This window comes from Propithecus coquereli, unplaced genomic scaffold (genome assembly GCF_000956105.1).
Source record: "Propithecus coquereli isolate 6110/MARCELLA unplaced genomic scaffold, Pcoq_1.0 Scaffold164, whole genome shotgun sequence".
Lineage (NCBI taxonomy): Eukaryota > Metazoa > Chordata > Mammalia > Primates > Indriidae > Propithecus > Propithecus coquereli.
The window spans coordinates 3,684,828-3,705,259 of NW_012140969.1; the positions used below are offsets into that span (position 1 = coordinate 3,684,828).

General features: G+C 59.5%; 1 protein-coding gene across 3 annotated transcripts in view; it reads right to left on the reverse strand.

Moving 5' to 3' along the window:
* Positions 1–2,261: 2,261 nt before the first annotated feature.
* The window catches only part of CACNA1A (calcium channel, voltage-dependent, P/Q type, alpha 1A subunit), a 231,026-nt gene continuing 212,855 nt past the window's right edge, over positions 2,262–20,432 (reverse strand). The window contains exons 37-47 of one of the 3 annotated variants that reach the window (XM_012641499.1): positions 19,871–19,967; positions 17,316–17,421; positions 9,396–9,503; positions 9,143–9,243; positions 8,032–8,141; positions 7,801–7,939; positions 7,523–7,636; positions 6,169–6,204; positions 5,018–5,204; positions 4,524–4,774; positions 2,262–3,870 (exon numbers count right to left, since the gene is read on the reverse strand). In XM_012641499.1, the coding sequence (XP_012496953.1) occupies positions 3,154–3,870; positions 4,524–4,774; positions 5,018–5,204; positions 6,169–6,204; positions 7,523–7,636; positions 7,801–7,939; positions 8,032–8,141; positions 9,143–9,243; positions 9,396–9,503; positions 17,316–17,421; positions 19,871–19,967 (1,966 nt within the window). In that variant the 3' untranslated portion in view covers positions 2,262–3,153. The remainder of the gene's footprint in view (positions 3,871–4,523; positions 4,775–5,017; positions 5,205–6,168; positions 6,205–7,522; positions 7,637–7,800; positions 7,940–8,031; positions 8,142–9,142; positions 9,244–9,395; positions 9,504–17,315; positions 17,422–19,870; positions 19,968–20,432) is intronic. The other 2 variants (XM_012641501.1, XM_012641500.1) reach the window with 2 other exon arrangements.

A 20,432-nucleotide genomic window follows, 5' to 3' on the forward strand; every position in this document is an offset into this window, starting at 1 on the left:
GCCTCCGGCACTCAGCCATAGACTTGGCCTTTGGCTCCAGCAATTGGGCAGTGGGCCTCTGTCCCTGAAGGACAGATGGCTGCGGAGGAAATAGCTTGAGCCCCAGCACACCCCACTGGCTGCCGAACATGCTTTGCCCCAGTGCCATGGGAGGGACCAGAGGCCAGCCCCGCCTTGGGCGGCAGCTTGTTTAGAAGACCGTGGGCATTGTGATTGGTCAAGCTGCCTCGTTAGGAAGTTAACACCTTCTCTAGCTTCTCCTTGGACCAGTCCCTTCCCAGATGCCATTATTTTAGAAGGAGCTCTGCCTGCCCTGCCCTCTGGAGGCTGCAGCCTTTTTTGACCAAGGTAAGCTCAAGCAAGACCTGTCCAAAATTTTTTCTTTCTTTCTTTTTCTTTTTTTGTTAGAAACAAAGTCTCATTCTATCACCCAGGCTGGAGTGCAGTGGTGTGATCACAGCTCACTGCAATCTCAAAGTCCCAGGCTCAAGTGATCCCCCCACCCAAGCTAATTATTAATAAATTTTCTTTTTTTTTAGAGATGGGGCTTGCTATGTTGCCCAGGCTGATCTTGAACTCCTGGCCTCAAGCAATCCTCCCACTTCGGCTGGGATTACAGGCAGGAGCCACCCCACTGCGTCTGGCCCAACTGCCTGATTTTACAAATAAAGTTTTATTGAAACACAGCCATGCTCACTATGGCTGCTTTCCTGATACAACAGCAGCGTGGAAGCGTTGCGACAGAAGGCTGTCTGGGCCACAAAGCCGAAAATATTTACTCTCTGACCCTTCTAAGAAAAAGCATGCTGACTACTGACACAGAACAATGCATTTGATTTCTATAAGCAGCTCTGTTATGGCTCCATTTTACAGATGAGAAAACAGAGGCACAGAGTAGTTAAGTCACTTGCCTGAAGTCACACAGCACGTGAAGCTGGAATTGAGTTGTTGGGGGAGGATGCCAGGGGAGGTGGCACTGCCAAATCCCTCAGGGTCTAAAGAGTGGCCCGAAGTTGGGGTGTGGTAGACATCTGTGTTTAGTCTTTCCACACCTGACCCCCAATTCCCCGTCTTCTGGTAACTGCATGGGATATTCCCTGAGCACCACCCATCTCTCCTTGTCTGCAGATTTTGTGGGATTCTTTAAGCCCTTTCTAGGGAGAACCGAGAGCCGCTCTTTCAGGGCAAAGAAAAGCTCTTGGCCCCAACTCAAACAAGGGGACTAACTGGCCCTTTGCTCCTGTGGATGGTCACAGCCCCCTCACCTCCTAATCTTACTACACATTTGTGGATATAGACAATATTCACAGAAGCATTTGTGAAACAGGCAGGGAGGTGAGGTCCTGGGGGTAGGGGTCCTCTACCGCTTTCCTTCATGCACCCAGCTTCTGGAAGGCTGGAGTGGAAGTGTCCAGGTGGGTGGACAGGAGCATGTGAGGCTGGAGATTGAAGGAGGACAGACCGTCAGTCCCCCTCTAAGAACCCTGCTCCCGCCTGTGCCTGTGATGGGCTGCCTTCACCTTAAGCTGGGCATGACCACCCCCTGCCACCCATGGGCTGCTCCGACTTGGACCTCTGACCTCTCCAGTGGCTGTGGGTAACCTGGGGGACATCTCAGGAAATTCTGTGTGTCAAGGCAGAGCCCCTCAGAAACAGCTGCTTGGGGACAGGTGGGCTGGGGTGGGAGGTGTCAGGGGCTGGACAGAGTGTGGCTCACTCCTTGCTGGGGAAAACCTTCCCGGGCACAGGTGCCCTGAGCTGGGTTTGCCAGGTGCCTCCTGCAGGGTGTTTGCAACGGTGTTTGCTGATGTTTGCAGCCTCATGGTGTTTCCCAGGGTTCTGCCGGCCCAGCACTGTGGGGGTGGTTTATAATCCAGGATGGCGGCCCTTGGGTGGGACCTAAGCATCGGGAGAAACGTGGGCCATCGGCTAACAGCATGGACTGGCGGTAGGGCGCGCTGCCTTTCCCCCGAGCACGGACACCTGGTGAGGACCTGGTTAGCATCTTTGGTTTTGTCTTTTCTGAGCCACTAATGCAGCCAGGGTCCCTCCAGCTCTGGCCACCGAGGAGGGAGGCTGGCCTGGCTCTCTGCTGGGTTTGGGACAACACCCAGACATCCCAAAGAGCCAGGGACTGAGGACCTACAGCCTTCTTACGCTTCTCCCAGGAGCCAACAAAGTGCCTCCTGCTGACGTTCCCCAGGAGAGAGACCCTGGCACTGCTTTGCCAAGGGACAAAGACCACTCCCATTCAAAAGCCCTTTGATTCAATGTTTTTTATTTTTTTTTCTTTTTTAATGTCATGCAATAATTCACAGTCCCAAGCCCACGGTTTTCAAACAAGGTAGGAAAAAAGGAAAAAGGAAGCAGAGGAATTTGGTGGTGGTGGTGTTGGTGGTGGTTTTTTTTTTTTCTTCTTCTTCTTCTGTTACTTCAAGCAGGACCAAATGTCAGAAAAAATGCCTCTTTTCTCCATCATTAATTTTTTTGTCCTTGTTAAAATCGTTTATTATTATTATTATTTTTTTAAATTGATTTTCTGCAGGCAGTAATAGTAGGGTTTGGTATAACCAGCAAGCACTCCCGGGTGTGTCTGAGAACGTGTGTGGATGCGAGTGTCTGGCGGTCGGTGCGGGGCGCCGGGGTCCCGCTTCCTTCCGGCTTTCTGCCGCACGCGGCCACCAGCTCCAGTTCGCCAGGGACAGGAAAGATTCAATTGAGATGATAAAACTCATCAATAGAAGCTATTTTTTCTCCCCGTTTTTTTTTTTCTTTTAAAAATGTTTTTGTGTGTGTGTGTGTTTTTTTCATGTACCCCAAAGTTCTCCAAAAATGGCTGAGTTAATTCGAATCCCTTGGCGGTGTGATTTGTCTGCCCTCTGCCCCACCCCCACCCGAGAGCCCCTGTCGTGGGTGGGGGGTGGGGGTCGGCGCTGGGTGGGGGGCGCTGTCACTGCCCAGGTGGGTCTTCTCTGGCCAAGGGGCTTCGTGGGACACCCTTGGGGCCCAGCCCTGGCCCCTCCAGAGTCTGGGGTGTCCCGCTGGCCCTGTCCTGGGCCCTCTGTGCTGGCCCCGCGGCCTCTGCGCGGCTCCTCTGGGCGAGTGTGTGCGCGGGGTGCGTGGGGGGCCGGGCGGGCGCCACCGCGCCCGGACTTAGCACCAGTCGTCGTCGCTCTCGCTGTAGGGTTCGTGGAGGCCCTTCCGGGAGCCCGGCCCGCGGGGCCTGGCCAGTCCGTGCGCCGGGTAGTAGCCGTTGGGGAGTCGCCGGCCGTGCCGGGAAGGCGAGGCGCAGGCCGGGCCCGAGGCCCGGGGAGTCCTGGGCGAGCGCCCGGTGGCGCCTGAGGACGCGTGTCGCGCGGGGGCTGGCGCGTCGTAGGCCCCGGCTGTGGCCTCCTCGCCGCCCCGGCCATCAGCCTCGTCGTAGTCGGAGCCCCGGTAGTAGCCGTGGTGCCAGGGACCCGGGGGGCCCTCGGACACGTGCGGGCCGGATGCCGGCCACCGGGCCCCGCTGTGGCGACAGGCCCTGGGGGACTCGCTCCGGGCCGGGCCTAGGGCCCGCCGCTCCATCCCGGGGGAGCGGCTGCTGCCGTGGCCGCCTGCGGGTGGCCGCTCCCCGGCCAGAGGCTCGGCCGCCGGGCCCGGGTACCTCCGAGGGCCGCCGGTGGCCGCTCGGGCCGGCCTGGCCGCCGCCTGCTGCTGCTGCTGCTGCTGCTGCGGGGGGCCCGAGCCGCCGGCCTTACGGATCACGGGGGAATAGGACACGTGCGGCCGGGGGGTGGACGGGGTCTGGGGGAGCTGGCGGCGTCCCCGCCGCGGAGTGCTGGTACCAGATGTTGAGGGGGCTGGGCTTCCACTTACGGAACTACTGCCCTACACGAAAATTGAAACAAAGGAAATCAAAAAAAAAGATACAACAAAATCAACCAGAAGGAGACGGGAGGAGACACAGAGGACAGGCGGGGGAGGGGAGGAGGAGGAGGAGGAGGAGGAGAGGGAGACACAGGACGTTCGAATGGAAAAAAAGGAGAAAAGCGACAGCCACGGGGGGCAGGGGGAGGGGAGGAGGAGTGAGAGACAAGGAGGAGGGGGAGTCGAAAACCAACACAACAAAGTGAAAAGAGAAATGAGAAATGGAGTCTTGTAAGTTTCGGGGTTAAAATAGCAGAAGTTTCAAAAATTACTCACAGGCGTCCAGAGGACAGAAATCATAATCGAAACAAAAAGGGGAAGCCGGGTTAAAGGAAAGCGAAAGGCGAGGGGCAGCGCGGCCCCAACTCAAACGTGATCCACAACCAAGGAGGAAGCAGCTGCGGCGGGGGCGGCGGGGACAGCGGGGAGCCGGTGTGGCAGAGGGGGGTTTCCCTCCCCGCCCGATGTGGCCTGGCTGGAGACCGGGGATGCGGGACCCGCCCGCCCGAGGGGCCGTTGGCGCCGGATGCGGGGACCCCCGCCGGTGGTGGGCCGCCGGCCCCCTTCTCCCCGCCGGTGAGCCCTGGCCTGGGGTCGCCGCTCGCGGGACCCACCTGCCTGTGCGCCACGTGCTCTCGGCCCTCGCTGGGCGAGCGGGACCAGCGCTGGTCCCTGACCCGGGCCCGGCCGTGGTCGGGCCGCTCCTGGGCGTAGCGCTCCTTGTCGGGGGGCGGGGGGTGGTGGTGGTGGTGGTGGTGATGGTGCGGTCGATGCTTTCTGTCCTTGGGCCGGCCCCGCTCCTGGTCGCGCTCCTTCGGCGGCAGGTCCCCCGACTGGGTGGTCATGCTGAGATCTGTCCCCAGCCCTGGGCCCGCCAGGGGTCAGACAGACAGACAGACGGCCGTGAGGGAGGGGTGGGGTGGACGTGCACACAGGAGACCACCCTGAGGTTCTGGGGGCCCTGGAGGAGGGGCCTGCCCCTGGACGGTGGCAGTGGGGGGGCCCAGTCCCCAGGCTTCTCCAGCCACCGCTGCCTGGCCCCCTCTGTCCGCTCCCTCTTTCTTGTCTCAGAGCCTCCTGTCCCTGGGCCCCCCGCAGGGCTGCCCACCTGTGTCCACGTCGGTGTAGCGGCCCAGGGAGCGCTCGGAGGCTCGGTGGCCGCGGTCGCGGCGCCGCTGGTGGTGCCGCTGGTTCTCCTCGGGCGGGACCCGCTCCAGGGAGTAGTCGTCCAGGCGCCGGGCCTTGGGGCCCAGCACGGAGGCTGAGCGCTTCATGGGGCTGGTGTCTGAGATGGTCTGGGGGTGGGGGGGACAGGCCGTCGGGGCCGGGGTCAGCGGCCAGCACCAGGCGGTGACCGTCCTTCCCGCCCCCATCGCAGCAGCCTGGTGGGCGGCCTTCGGCGACCCTGGTGTGACCATCCAGGGGCAGGGGCTGGGAGGTACGTGGGGCCTTAGCTTCTCCAGAGCGACCAGGCCCTGGCCAGGAGGCCCTGTCTGATCCCCACCTCCCAGCCCTAGGGGCCCTGCCAGGGTCCCACAGGCTAGCTGAAGGGAAGCTCTCCCCGAATCCGGGTGCAAACCTAGGAGTCCGGCTGCGTGCCCTCAGCCCTGCGGCGGGGTGACCTGTGTACAGGCTCAGGGCCAAGCGCTGGGGCCCCAGCTCAGGCCAACTGGGCTGTGCTCTCCTGTCCCCCACGTCCGGCTCCCTGTGTCCAAGCCCAGGCTGGAGAGCTCCTGGGCAGCCGCCCTGGCGTCTGAGGCCCTGGGGGGCCCACCCTCCCCATCCTTGTGGGGCCTGTACGTGCTGCACCCCGGGTCCAGCCCTGACAGAAAGGATTCTCTGCGGGAGGCAGAGGAGGGAAGAAGGGAGAGGGCGGACACCCCCTCCACGGCGCGGAGACCCCGCGGAGGGCCCAGCCTAGCTGAGCTGCTGGAGGCACCACCCAAGGCAGGAGGCTGCAGGGCCAGGGGGTCCGGGTGGTGTCAGGGCAACAAGCAGGAGGGGCCGCTTGGAGAGCCAGTGCCTCCTGGCCCTGGGCTGGGGTCTGAAGAGAAGGGGGTGGGGTGGCCCCGCCCCGCCAGGGCACACGCGGGGCACACATAGGGCGCAACACACGAGGATGGGGCTCCATGGGGGGAGGGGTGTGGTCTGCAAAGAAAGGGTGGGGATGGGGGTGAGAGACGATGGGACTCCCCAGAGGGGGGGTGGGGAGGAAGAGGGGGCCGGAGCCCGCGGGCGGCGGGCGGGCGCGGTACATACACTGAGGTTATTCCCACGTGGCCGGCCCCTCCTCCTCTGTCACAGCCCCACGGGATGGTGCACACAGAAAAAACAGAAAGAAGAAAATAAATATAAAAGGCAAGAGGGAGAGTGAGGCGGTGGTACATGGAGGGGTGCCAGGGAGGGGAGAGAGGGTCTGGAGAAGTGGAGTTGGGGGAGAAGGGAGGCGGAAAAGAAAAGTTAAAATCCCCGGTGGGTGGGGTGGCTGCCCCAGGGCCCGGCTGGCCGTCCTCCCACGGGTACGGAGGAGACAGACAGGAGACACGGACAGACAGATGGCAGAGGCGCGGGACTGACAGATGGGACTGCGTGGCCACGGGGCCACATGCGATGCACCCCAGCCCCTGGCCCCAGCTGACACTCAAAGCTTCCGGCGGTGGCTGTCATCTGGGCTTGTCCCAACCCTGCCCCGGGGCCCAGCAGCTCGGTCCTGAGGGAGGGGCGCCCACGGGACAGGAATGGGCAGCCACATGCAGGCTGGGTGCCCCCGCCCCGGGTTTGCAGCAGCTAGAGGCCAGGCCCTTGGGCGATGCTGGCCCAGCCAGGCACACAGCGCAGCCTTCCGCCCCGCGCGCACGCGGCGGCGGCACAGCACACGGGAAGCTCCACGCAGCCAGACATGCCCGCGCCCTGTGCCCACGGCTCCCCATGGGGCGGGCTGGGCCCATAGGCCCCCACCTCTCAGGCGGGGTGGGCAGCCAACCATGCCTCCCGCTCGTAGCCCGTCTGTCCCCGTGAGCCTGGGACAGCAGGACAAAGCAGCCACACGCAGACACACATCAGGCGCACACTCTGCCCCGCTCCCTGCCCCCACAGACACCAGACAGAATACAAACCCCAGACGACCCCTGACCCACCCTAGACTCTGCTACCAGGTGCTGGGACCTCCCACGTTCCCGTGTGCAGACCCACGTGGGCATGTGCATACGCCCATGTGCAGATGCGTGCAAGCAGACACATCTGTATGCACGCGTGTTGTGCACGTGTGCATAAGTGTGTGTGTGTGGGGGGAGGGGGGTGGTGGTTAATGATTGTAGCTGTCACTTGGATCTGACGAATCCTGTCTCCCCTCAGCACCCCCAATCCTGCCCGGGGCAGCCCTCCCCGCTCTGCCCTCTGTTAGGGAGGACGACCTCCGGGTGCTGCAGGTGTGGCCAGGAGGGCGGCAGGTGGTCCCACCCGGGCCTGGGTCTCGGGCGGAGGAGACATGCTGGGCTCCCTAATGGGCAGGGGTTGTGGGTGAGGGTGACCACGTCACCACGGACTCCAGGGGGCTGGCCCTGCCCAGTGCGGAGAGGGGTGCGGCCCCCAGGCGGTGGGTGAAAGCCCTCACCTGGTTCTCGGCGGGGAGGCGGGGCATGGAGGCGGCCCGGGTCTGGCCTTCCATGGGGAGGTAGTGCTCGCTGTCCGAGTAGCCGTCTCGGCCCATCTCCTGCATCTCCACGGACTGCAGGGCGGATGGCGACGCCGGGTGAGCCCCGGGGCCTGACACAGGGACCCCAGGGGTGGCCGGGTGTCTGCAGAGCGGGGAGCCCTGACCCCTGCCCTCCCGTACAGCCCTGGACCCCCACCCTGGGAGCTGTGAGGGCAGCGTGGGGGACACAGCAGCACCTGAGAGTTGGGCTGGGTGTTGGGCATGTCGGTGGGGGGACCCCGCTCCGGGCTCCATGTGCCCGTCTTCTGGAACATCTCCTGGGCTCGCTGGGTCACCCAGGACTGGCTTTCCTTGATGCCACTCTCGTGAGCCACCCTGGTGGGGGACAGAGGCCAGGATGGTGGTGGGCGCTTGCGGGTGGGCACCGGCGACCCCACGCCCTGTCTCCTGGCCGGAGCCACACTCACAGGCCTCCTCCCGGGTCCAGCTGGGCGGAGGGGAGGGCGTTCTGGCCGGGAACCCCCTCCTGCGTCGGGGACGGGGGCTCCATGCGCTGGAACATGAGTGGTGTCCGGTCCTGGCGGAGGGGGCAGAGAGCAGTGTGTGTGCACAAGGGTGCGGGCAGGGAGTGGGGGGAGTGCCAAGAAGTCATTCTGACACCCGCCCCTCCGCTGTCAAACACACACACACACACTCAGGTCCAATCCAGCTAGAGTCTGTCTTCTAAATCCACCTAGAACTGGACCACTTCTCATCCCTCCACCCAAGTCATGAAGTCACAGCCCCCTCTTTTCCCACCTGGACCAGAAAAGCCACCTCCTCCCAGGTGTCCCAGCTCCCACTCTTGCCCCCACCATCTGTTCCCCCAACAGTCACCAGAGGGCGCCAGTGAGCACCCGACTCAGGTCATAGCCCTCCTTTGCTCAAGAACCCTCCATGGCTCCCACCTTCCTTGGGGTAAAAGTCAGAGTCCTCCCTGCAGCCCCCAAGGCCCTGAAGGACCAGCTCCATGACCTCCCAGCACCTCCTCCCTCAGTCTGTTCTGCCACATCCACCTCCTTGCTGTTCCCCAAGCACCCCCCAGGCTCTGTCCAGCCTTAGGGACTTTGCACTGGCTGTTTCTTCTACCCGGAATGCCCTTCCCCAGACAGCTCCTTGACTCACACGTCACCTCCTCAGGGAGGCCTCCTGTGACCACCCATTTCTCATTGCACAACCCCTCTCTGGGGCACTTTGCTTTCCCCCATGACACTTTCTCTCTGCTGCCACGCTATGTGACTCAGTCACTTGTCCCCAGCTGGAATGCTCGCTCCCTGAGGACAAGGATTCTGGTCTGTTCTGCTCATAGCTGGACCCTCCAGGGCTGAGAACAGCACCCGGCACACAGTAGGCGCTCAATAAGTGTGGGTGGAGCAGTTGAACTGATCCGTGCTTATATGTCCTTGGCAAGTCCCTGTTTTTTCAGCGACCTGCTCTGGGGCTTGGCCACCGCTGTCCTGTGTTCTGGTTGGTTCCCATGGTGACAAGCAATCCACGGTCCCCCAGCCCAGGTGTCCCCAGGGCGATAGACAACGGTACCTGTTCCTCGCGCATGGCCTGCAGCTTCTTGGCCTTGCTCTGCCGGTAGTACTCCATGATCATCATGGCCGCGTAGATCTTCCCCACGGTCAGGTCGGTGGCTGGGGGCACAGGGCGGGGGCCTCCTTGGAGCCCTGGTCCTGGGTCCCTGTGTGTGCCAGCCCTGTCCCTGCACCCTCCCCAGGTCTCCTCTTTCCCTCCCTCCCCATCCATCCCGAGTGGTGGCAGCCCAGGGGCTGGGCCCGGCTCTTACACTTGTGAGGTGTGACCAGCAGGTCCAGAGTCTTCTGGGACAGGTTGGGCCAAATGGCCATCATCTCTTTCCGGAGTTCAGCGTCCATCTGCTGTTTGTCGGCCCCGCCTGCAACGTGGGCGCAGACAAGACCCTGACTGCCCGCACAGACGCTAGCTGGACTCTGGGTCAGTCGCAAAGCCAGCAGCACCCCATGAGACCAAAACCGCCATTCTGGTCCCCACAGGGTCTCCAATGCCCCGTGGGCTGGCCCAGAGGGGGCACCAGGCAGCTCTGGTTCTCGGCAGGGCCAGGGACATGTAGCGGCTGCGTGGGAGACAGTCCAGCACTGAGAGCGACTGGACGACTCTGGGTCCCACTTACTCACTGCTTGACTTAGGTTACTCTATTGCTTGGTGCCTCAGTTTCCCCATCTGTGAAATGGGGATGACAGCAATAGCACTCGTCTTACCTGGTTGTTTGATGATCAAAGTCGCTCATGTGTGTGCAGCCTTGGGACAGTGTCTGCCATAAGATTATTATTATTTTTTGAAACAGGGTCTTGCTCTGTCACCCAGGCTGGAGTGCAGCGGCACAATCATAGCTCACCGCAGCCCCCAACTCCTGGGCCCAAGCGATCCTCCTGCCTCAGCCTCCTGAGTAGCTGGGACTACAGGTGCGCACCACCACGCCTGGCTAAGTTTTAAATTTTTTTTGTAGACAGGGAGTCTCACTAGGTTGCCCAGTCTGGTCCTGAACTCCTGAGCTCAAGCGATCCTCTTACCTCGGCCTCCCAAAGTCCCGGGATTACAGGCCTGAAACACTGTGCCTGGCTGGGAGCTTTCTGTTAATGTACAAGGAGGGCTCAGACGTTATTCTGAGGAGTGAGGATTTTCAGGCAACAGGGAGTGCTAAACTGTTCTGCCCCCATCCCTGGGCAGTCACCTCTGCCCAGGCCTCCTATCTCTTCTCCCCCCACCCCACTAGTCTGTTCTCCCACAGCCACCAGAGGGCACCTGTGCACACCTGAGTCGGGCTGTTTTCCTCCTCTGCTCAGAACACTCTGTGGCTCCCACCTCACTCAGGGTGAACTCCTAGTCTTCCCTGTAAACCCACAAGCCCCTGTACACTCTGCCTTCATCTCTTCTACTCTGCTCCAGCCACACCAACTTCCTTGTTGTTCCTCGAGCATGCCAGGCACGGTCCTGCCTCAGGACCTTTGCACAGGCTATTTCCTCTGCGAGGATCATTCTTTCCATAAAATCTATGTAGCTCCCTCCCTCATCTCCTCCTTCAGGTCTCTGCTCAAACCCTGTATCGAAGAGGTTTTGCCACCCGACTCCCCATCTTAGCCCCCCTCCCCCATTCACTTTCTAGCCTTTCTCCTACTTTTTTTCTCTTCTTGGTATTTGTCACCTCATGTGGTTGTTCTCCATCTCAGCCACTAGAGGGCGGGCTCCATGGTGGGGTCTTTAGACCTCGTGGCTGCGGGGGTCTACTGATGTAGCAGGCTGTGGTCCCTGGGCCAAGGTCGTGGGGGTGGGGCTGACTGGTGGGCCTGGACTCAGGTTGGGAGGTCAAGGCCATGGCGGGAGACCCCTGGGAAAAACTCCTTTGTCGTTGGGCTCTGAGCACCAACCTGTAACACTTTTTCTTTCCTCACGGGAAGCCGCTGGAATGCACAGCTATGTTTACTGGCACCAGTTGAGGTGCCTGGGGTCTTTGTAGCCCTTTCTCCGAGAAAGGGAAAGAAGAGAATGTGACGTTTCTTGTTAAAAGTCTTTTTCGGCTGTGTGCGGTCGCTTGCACCTGTAATCCTAGCACTTTGGGAGGCCGAGGCGGGAGGATCACTTGAGCCCAGGAGTTTGGGACCAGCCTGAGCAACATAACGAGACACCATCTCTATAAAAAATAGAAAAATTAGCCAGGTGTGGTGGCGCATGCCTGTAGTCCCAGCTACTCGGGAGGATCGCTTGAGCCCAGGAGTTCAAGGCCGCAGTGAGCTAGGATTGGGTCCCAGGCAACAAAGCAAGATCCTGTCTCAAAAAAAAAAAAAAGGAAAAAGAAATCACTTTCTCCTTATATGTTTCCTGTTTCTGGTGTCTTTATAAGCAGAGGAAGAGGGATGTATGTGCCCAGAGAAAACAGCACGAAGGCGGCTGCCTGCAAGCCAAGAAGAGAGGCCTCAGGAGAAACCAAACCCACAGGAACCTTGACGTTGAACCTTCAGCCTGCAGAACTGCGAGGAAATAAATGTGCTTAAACCACTCGGTCTGTGGTATTTAGTTATGGCAGCCCAGGGTGACTAAGACACCTGTTCTTAGTGTTCGAATTAGGTAACGGAGTTAGGACAAGCTTTCTCAACCTCAGGCAGCACTGTTTTGTTTTGTTTTTTTGAGATGGAGTCTTGCTCGGTTGCCCCGGGTAGAGTGCAGTGGCAACATCATAGCTCATTGCAACCTCCAACCCCTGAGCTCAAGCGATCCTCCCGCCTCGGCCTCCCAGAGCGCTAGGATTACAGGCGTGGGCCACCGCGCCCGGCAGGGGCCCCACTGTTGGCCTTTGGGGCCAGAGCATTCTTGGCTGGGGGCGCCGTGCTGTGCACTGTAGGATATAGCATCCCCCTGTAATGGTCCGAGTCCAGGCAACCAAAACTGTCCCCAGACATTGCCAGGTGTCCCCTGGGGGAAAGATCACCCCAGTTGACAACCCCCACCTTAGACTGTGCCTCGGTTCACCAGGAAGCCTCGCACCCGCCATTGTCATTCACCTTTAAACAACGGGGAAGGCCTTAGCCGATTCAAGGTGACCCTCTGCTGAGGTCATGGGTTCACTCAAGGCTGAGTATTTCTGTTTTTTTTTTTTTTTTACCACGTCCCCACCCCCACCATCCCCCGTGGGGCTAAGTCTGGGACCCTTAGGGTAAGAGGTACCCCGCAAATGGGCACCAGTCACCCACAAACCGGTCCCCAGTCCCAGAGTTGGCTGCCAAAGGGTGTTTCCCTCCCTTGTGTCGTTCTTCACATCTCTGGTGAACATTCTCTGTCACCGGGTCTGTCCTGTTCGTGGCAGGACATTAAACACCATTCCTGGTCTCCACGCACCAGATGCCGTTAGCACCAGCCCCTTCCTAGCTGTGACAACCGCAAACTGTCTCCAGACTTTCCCCATTGTCCCCTGGGGCGGAACTGCCTCTGGAAGAACCACTGACCTAGGGTTTCACCCACGACCCGGCCCCTAAACCTTCGCCCTGCTCTTCTTTTCCCCATGGTGTTTCTCACTGTATAACACGTCAGCACTCTACTTAATTCTCACCTTTATTGTCACCTGTTCCCTCTCAGCCCCCAAGAACAGGTGGTTTGTTTGTCTTGCCTTATCCCAAGTTCTGACGCTAGGGCTGGGCATACAGTAGGCGCTCAATGAATGCACTTGGTCAATGAGCTGGGGCCAAACATGGCTGCCAGTCTCGGGCTGATATGACATGCCAGGAAGCCACGGCGGATCAGAGCCCTGTGGCTCTCATGAGGGTCACCCCAGCACCTTCCGGGCTATTGCAGAGCCCACGTCCAGACAGAGCCTGGGCTCTGGCCATGGTGCCCCCGGCTTTGGGAGGCAAGGGCTGGACAGTGGCTCTTTGGCGGGTCAAAGGAGCATCTGGGCTGGCCCTGGGTGGGGTCAGCCCGGATTTTGGCCTTTTCTGTGACAATGGCAAAAGGCATTCCTTTTTGGGGAAGGTGAGGTCCCCAGCAACCAGTGTTTGTTTATGTTTGTTGAGGCTTGTGGTCGTCTCTGCCTGGGGCAGGGGCGGGGCAAGAAAGAGGGTTGGGGGAGAAGAGGGGCTTCTGGGGTCCAGACACAATGTCTGGAAGAAAAAGCAACACGAAGAGAGAAGCATTTTCCCCAGACAAGAATGAGACTCTTCTGGAGAGAACAGAGGGGCGGGTGGGAGAGAGAAACATCTGTTGGAGTGATAATCCTTTCCCGGTAATAAACTGTAACCGTGAGTTTAACAGCTTTTCTCAGTTCTGGGTCCTTCTAGTGAATCACTTAACAGATGGACGGAGCTGGGAGGAGGGTTTGGGGGGAGAGGGAGAGAATGACAGGGACCTGCCTCCTCTCTCCCAAGTCTCCGGCTCAGAACAGCGGCACACTTTTCGACTCTGAGGAATGAGGTTAAACCCTACCCCCTCCATAGCCCCCGGCATGCTAGAAAGGAAGCTCAGTGTGTTTACAGAGTGATTTGAGCTGTTGATAACGAAGCCCCTTACGCTCTCCTGAGACTCACATCTGCTAAAAGGCCTGCCATTGCCGTCGCTGTTATAATTGCTGTCCCCACGCTCTCTGCCAACGATCTTTCTTCACCCCGAGAGCCTGGCTCAGCTGTGAGCTCCTGGAGGGGCCTGGAGCCCTCACCAAGGACAGGATGGGGAGGGGTCTCCTGGATCAGAGATTTGGGGAGCGTGGCCTTCAGGGAGCTGAGGAGCATCTGGAGTATGAGCCAAGTGCAGGCAGATCCCCCAGGAGTCATTTTGTTTTTTTCCTAGACAGGGTCTCACTCTGCTGCCTAAGCTGGAGTGCAGTGGCCTCATCCTAGCTCACTGCAGCCTCGAACTCCTGGGCTCGAGCGATCCTCCTGCCTCAGCCTCCTGAGTAGCTGGGACTACATTCGTGAGCCACCATGTCCGGCTAATTTTCCTATGTTTTGTAGAGAGGGGGTCTCACTCTTGCTCAGACTGGTCTTGAACTCCTGGCCTCAAGGGATCCTCCCACCTCAGCCTCCCAGAATGCTAGGATTACAGGTGTGAGCCACCACGCCCGGCCCCCAGGAGTCTATGAAACTCTGAAAGGAATCCGGTAGGTGTCACAGAAGCTGGACTTCTTGAGGTCACACAGAGAGGCTCTGTGCAGTAAGAACTAGCTCAGCAGGCCTGTGTTGTCCAAACCCTGCACGTGCCAAAGTAAAAGACTAGCCCTTGACCTGCTCCAGGGAAGTGACCTCTAAGTCCTTGGAATGCCTGATAAGTGTCTTCGGGGCCTTGGACCATGTGGTGTCAGGGTGACCTCTGGAGGGGCTGTAGGCTGAGTAACTAAGGTCAGCCATGCCTACGTGACCAACCTCCGATAAAAACCCTGGACACCGAGGCTCAGCTGAGCTTCCTGGTCGGCAGTACCCTGCGCGTGTCCTACATTGCGGGCAGCATTAAGTGCCGTCCACGGGATCTAACTGGGAGAAGACACCTGGAAGCTCGTGCCTGGTGTCTCCTGGACACTGCCCCATGCGCCACCTTTTTTTTTTTTTGCAGATTTTAATCAGCATCTTTTCACTGCAATGAACTGTAACCGTGAGAACAACAGCTTTTCTCAGTTCCGAGTCCTTCCAGTGAATCACTGAAGCCAAGGGTGGTCTCGGGACCCCCGAATGCAGACCCCCAGAGGGCAACAGTGGCTGGGTTATGAAAGGATTATGTGCCAAGAGTGGCTATGTTGTTAGACCCATTTTACAGGTGAGGGAACTGGCAGGCAGAATTCTAGAACTTCCCTCTCTGCCCCCCAGATTCTGGTTATTTAATGAAACACTGATCTGGAGACTGCTTTGAAAGGACTTTGCAGATACAACTGAAATGTCAAGTCTGCTGACCTCAAAATACGGAGATTATCTGAGTGCACGTGGCCCAGTCAGGTGAGCCCTTGGAGGGCTGGTGGCAGAAGGGCAGGGTCGGAGAGGACTGGAGCACATGAAGGATTAGATGCACCCCCAGGAGATAAAAGCTTAAAAAAACAGGGATGAAATAGGAACCTCGGCTGTACAGCTGCAAGGACCTGAATTCTGCCAACACCTGAATGAACTTGGAAGTAGATTCTTCCAACAATCTACTTCCTGGCTGACATCTTGATTTTGGCCTCGTGAGACCCCGAGTGGAGAGCCCGGTCCAGAACTTCGAGCTGAGAAATGGGTGTGTCTCAAGCTGCGACGTCTGTGGTCATTTGTTATGCAGCAGCACAGCTCGCTAACACAGGAACTGAGGACTGAGGAGGATGAGGCCACTCCCCAAGGTTTACGGTGAAGACAGGGCAGGTGGGATGTGACTCTCCACCGGATGTGATTACAAGGAAACTGCCGCCTCCCTCTTCCACTTCCTCAACTCCCTGGGCTGGGACCCTGGTCAGCTTCAACCGTGCTGATGAGGGAGCAGCTGGGGGCAGGCGGCAGAGCAACAATGTGGACAGAACCTGGGCCCACAGTGGTGACATGCATCAAGCTGCCAGGCCATTCTGGGCCACTTGCCTGTGACTTGTTTCATGAGAAAGAACCTTCCACCAGGTGCCAGACCTGATTTCCCTCCCTCAGCCCCCACCAGCCTCATCTTGGTGACTTTGAGTTCTTTCCTGCTCTTCTTGGTGGCTCACGGTGTCTCTTTGCCTTCCCTGTCATGTGTCTTGGCACTAACACCTTCCCTCCAACCCATCCCACCCCCTGCCTTTCCTGCCACTTCCTCCTGAGACATGCCACGTGGCCTCCGCTCATCCTCCCCCTTTCCCCTCAGCACCCTGGGAGGAGCACGTGTCCCCAAGGCTCAGTGCTCCATCCACCTGGCCTCCCAGTGGCTGCGGCTGGGCTCACCCCTTCCCACCCTCTGCTGGACCCTCCACCCGGGTCCTCTCCCAACTCCCTTCTTCTGTCCCATTTCCTTCGGTGATCTGAGCCCCTCTCTCTGCCCTGCTGTCCCGTCAGCCACCGAGCCACCTCATACCCACTCTCGGGCCTCCAAAAGCCACTCCAGTCAGAGGGGCCTCGGCCCCTTCCCCAAAGCTTCCCTGGCCAAAGTGACCACGATGACCCGTCACTTGCAGTCCTTGTCATTCTTGGCCACCTCTGGGCAGTGGCTGACACGGCTGGTCCCCTCCTCCCCAAAGCCACCCCCGCACAGCCTCCAGGAGCCCGCAGTGCCCAGGTCTCCACCTGCCTCCCCAGCCACCCCTTCTTTGTCCCCTGTAATGACGGAGCGTGAGCCCCAGGCTCTGTCTCTGGGGGTCTCTCAGTTTCCACGCATCCCCTGGAGAGCTCGTCCAGTCTCCCGGCTTAAAATCTGTCAGCATCTCATGCCCGGTCCCCTTTCTGTCCCCAGCCCAGTCTGGAGGCCTCTCCCCTAAACCACAGGCTGGAGAGCCCCTGCCAACTCCCCATCTCCACGGTCCGCAGCCAGCGTCTGTCTGTCCCTTGCCCCAGATCTGGCCCTCCCGCCTCGTCCTCGACTCAGCACGTGGCAGCTCCCTCCTCCGGGAGCCCCACCCCCCACGCCCCCTCACACGCTCCCCACGCTCCCTCACACCCTCCTCCGGGAGCCCCACCCCCCACGCCCCCTCTGTCAGGCTCAACCCTCAGGAAGCACCAGGGTCTGGACACTCCACACCCTCTCGGTCTAAGCTGCCTTCCTGCCTTCACCTGGATTAAGTCAGCGGCCCCCATCCTGGCCTCTCCCAGTCTGTCATCTTCCCCACAGTGGCCGGAGGGACCCTCTGCTTTGGACGCTGCATAGCGCCCCCTCGCTCAGGGGGCGAGTCAGTTCAACACGGTGACCAGGTGCCCCTCACTCACTCGGCTCACCCCTGCCCCAGGGCCTTTGCACCTGTTGGTCCTTCTGCCTGGGGCACCTTCCCCCCAGGTATCCACGTGACTCATCCCCTCACTTCCCTAGTGGGGGACCCCTCCCCCAACTGCCACCATAAGTGTAGGCTGCTGGGTCCCCCATGCTAAGAGGGGAGTCCGGCACACGGAAGGCGCGCACTAAATGTTTGCCAAACCAATGGGGGAGCGAATGAGGATCGGGACAGGGACAGCGGCTCCTCTGGCTTTGCGTGCAGAGGGGGAATCCCTCGCCGTGCCCTGCTTCCTCCTCCGAGGCCCTGGCTCCGCTCTGTCCTGCCTGCGCCCTTCCTTACCCTTGGCTATCTTGATGTCCAGGGCCGTGCGGATCAGAGCCATGAGGGTTGAGTTGAAGTGGACGGTGTTGTCGTCTGCGACAGGCAGGTCCATCCGCAGGAGCCTCTGTAGAAACCCCAAGGTGCGGGCAATCATTCCTGGCACCCCGCCCGGGTCCCTACCCAGGGAGCCCCAGGAAGAACTCTGAAGGCAGTGGCGGTGGCTGAAGGGTCCCCCACCCTCAGGTTACCTGACCCAGGATTTGATTTCCTTATTTCCCTTGGTGGCCAGTAGGGAGGCCACCGAGGGCTCTCCTAGGCTCCCAAGCCCTTTTTTCCTCCCACCCACTGGCCCCTGGAGCTGGCACGTCCAGGGGGTTCAGTCCAACCCTCGCCCTGCCCCAGAGTTCTTCTAGATGGCTCCGTTCTGTTCTGACCCCAAAGAAAAAGAGCACAAGCAGACCCCAGCAGCACGTGCAACAGCCAGGCAGAGGGGTCCACGGCCACAGCTGCCGGTGGGGTGGGGGCTGCGGCTCCCCACCCCCAGCCCCCCAGGCTCGGCCCAGCCCGGGACAGACCAGATGGGCACAGACCACATCATTCCTCTGAGAAGCAGCAGGCAGGCGGCCCCCCTGCTGACCGGGCAGGCCCCTTGCGGGCATGCAGCGAGGCTGACACAGAAAGGCACAGACAGGGCGCATGCAGACGGAATCTCGAGACTCATTCATAGCTCCGTGGAAAGTGTATCTCAGGGCCGTGTCCGGATCTTGGCTCTCTGTGCAATGGCAGGGGGAAGGGGTGAAAAGGGGGCATTCCTGTGGCCCAGGGAGGACAAGATTCCCCATGTCCCAGGCAGGGGCTCTGTCCACCGTGCTTGGTGGCATGGGAGAGGATGCTGGGCTGGTGTGCACCAGCCCAGGCTGAGGTGGCACAGAGATTGCGGTCAAGGGCAGGTCTGGTGGGGATTCAGACACACATTGGCAGGAAACACAGGGCTGGAGATGGGAAGGGGATGGTAAACCCAGAGTAGGACACGAGAGGGGGCTTGGGGCAGGGTGGGGAAGGAGGTGGGAGACAGAGAGAGGAACGAACACACACATGCACACACACACACAGACACACGCTGGGCCGCTGGGCACAGCTGTGCAGGTTGTGCACTGCACAAAGGGCTTCCCATCTTGAAAATCATAGATTTGTGTATTTAATACAACAGCTTTTCTGACAGCAGAAAAGCATCTTGTTCTCATCACGTAAGTGGATTACAAAAATTTTTCAACAGACAAAGTGGTCTGTAGAAAGGGTGCCTTTTTCAAATTTGCATGAAGGTGCCTTATGAACCCATGGTGGCCCTGCAGAGACCAGGAGGGGACGGGCTCTTCCTCCCTCTCTTGCACACAGACACACACTCAGCTAGGCAAAGTGACAAGAGAAGGGACAACAGGAAAACTTGATGGGGGAGGGATGGGTTCAGGGAGGGGCTCATTGTCTGAGATGCTGGCAGCGTGGCCTCGTCCCCAGGTGAGGGGAAGCAGACAGATGAGGCGAGGAGGGGTGCACGCAGGGAGGAACGGGGGCGTGGGGAGGGGGCTACAGGAAGTGGGTAGGAATAGCACTGACAGAGACACAGGGAAGGACGAGGAGGATGGGATTATGGGGTGATTTTTAGGTGTAAGGGGACTCTTTAAAGGTCATCCCTGAACTTCTCATGGATGAGCTGAGCGAACAGAGCATCTGTCCTTGGGCGCCAAGGGAGATTCCGGGACGGGGGTCTAGAGGGGTGGCCCGGCCCGGCCGCCTGGCGGCAGGACCCTCGCTCCCTCAGCCAGCATGCACCACCCCCTGGTCGGCCATGGTGCCTGCCCGCCCCAGGCCCCCGCCAAGGCAGCGTGCATGGCCTGCATCAGTGTGCCGCGGTCCAGGGGTCCAGCTGCGGCCCGCCTGCCCACTCTGGAACAATGGAGAGGCATGTTGGGGTGTCTTGGGGGGACAGGGACGGGGTGGGTGGTGGGAATGCAACTTCAGGGGAGGGAGGGGTGGGGAGGAGAGGCTCTGGGTGCTCCTTGGGAGGTCTCAGATTCCCCCAAGGCCCTAGGTCAGAGATCAGCTTCAGGTGTGTGCGTAGGGGACAAGGACCTGGGGGCTCAAGGTCCCGAAGATGGGGCCAAAGCCCCCCCTCTCTGCAAGGCCTGGGCGTGGGGGGGCCGTCTGGGCGGGCAGAAGGGAGGCACAGTTTTGACTCCTCGAAGAAGCGTGTGTTTGTGTCCAATTTGGGGGACCAGGTGTGTGGGGACCTGGGCACTCCCTTCCCCCTCCCCCCCGGCATGTCGGCCATAATGGAGTCTCAAAACACGAAGACACTTATCAGAAAGGACGGACACGGTGTGCTGCGTAGAGTTAAGGAATGGGCATGATTCATTGACTCAGGGAGAAAAGAAAAAAAGAAAAAGAAAAAAAAAAAAAAGAAGAGAAGAGAAACGTTGGAAAAAGAGACTCGGCTGGGTGTTTCCGGTCAGCACTAAGAAGAAAAAAAAACGTCCCCAGCGCCTGGACGTCGGTGGTCGGCAGGGGTAGACTACCTTGTAAGCCACTTTGGCGGGACACTTCTTCCCCAGACCCAGGGGCGGAGACATGTGTCTCAGCATCTGATACATGTCCGGGTAAGGCATGCGGCCCCTGGCAGCACCGAGAACAAAACAAAACAAGAAAAAACAAAACAAAACGGGGACAGAGAACCAAAGGAAGGGAGGTGGGGGGAAAAAACAGAAGAAAGGAGGAGAAGAAAAAGAAGGAAAAAACGAAACAAAAAAAACCACACGGGCCGAAAAAATAGAGAGAGAAAGATGCAGAGAACGATAAAAAAAGATTATTTCAAATAAATGGGAAAGAGTAAAAAAATGGAAAAAAGGCAATTAAAAAAAAAGGTTATTTTACTGCTCAGGAGCAGGGGGAGAGAGAGAGAGAAGAGAAAAGTCAGATTGAACTTGGACTCCGAGCTGTGGCTCTGGGGGGCGGTGCGGAGGGCAGGGCGATTCTGGAGTCTCGCTGTGGAGGACCAGGAGCCGTGCTGGGGTTCACTGGCATTTCGGGAGCTGGGTCAAGGTCTTTGGTTTGGCTGAGGCTGGTCTCTGAGGGGGCCTG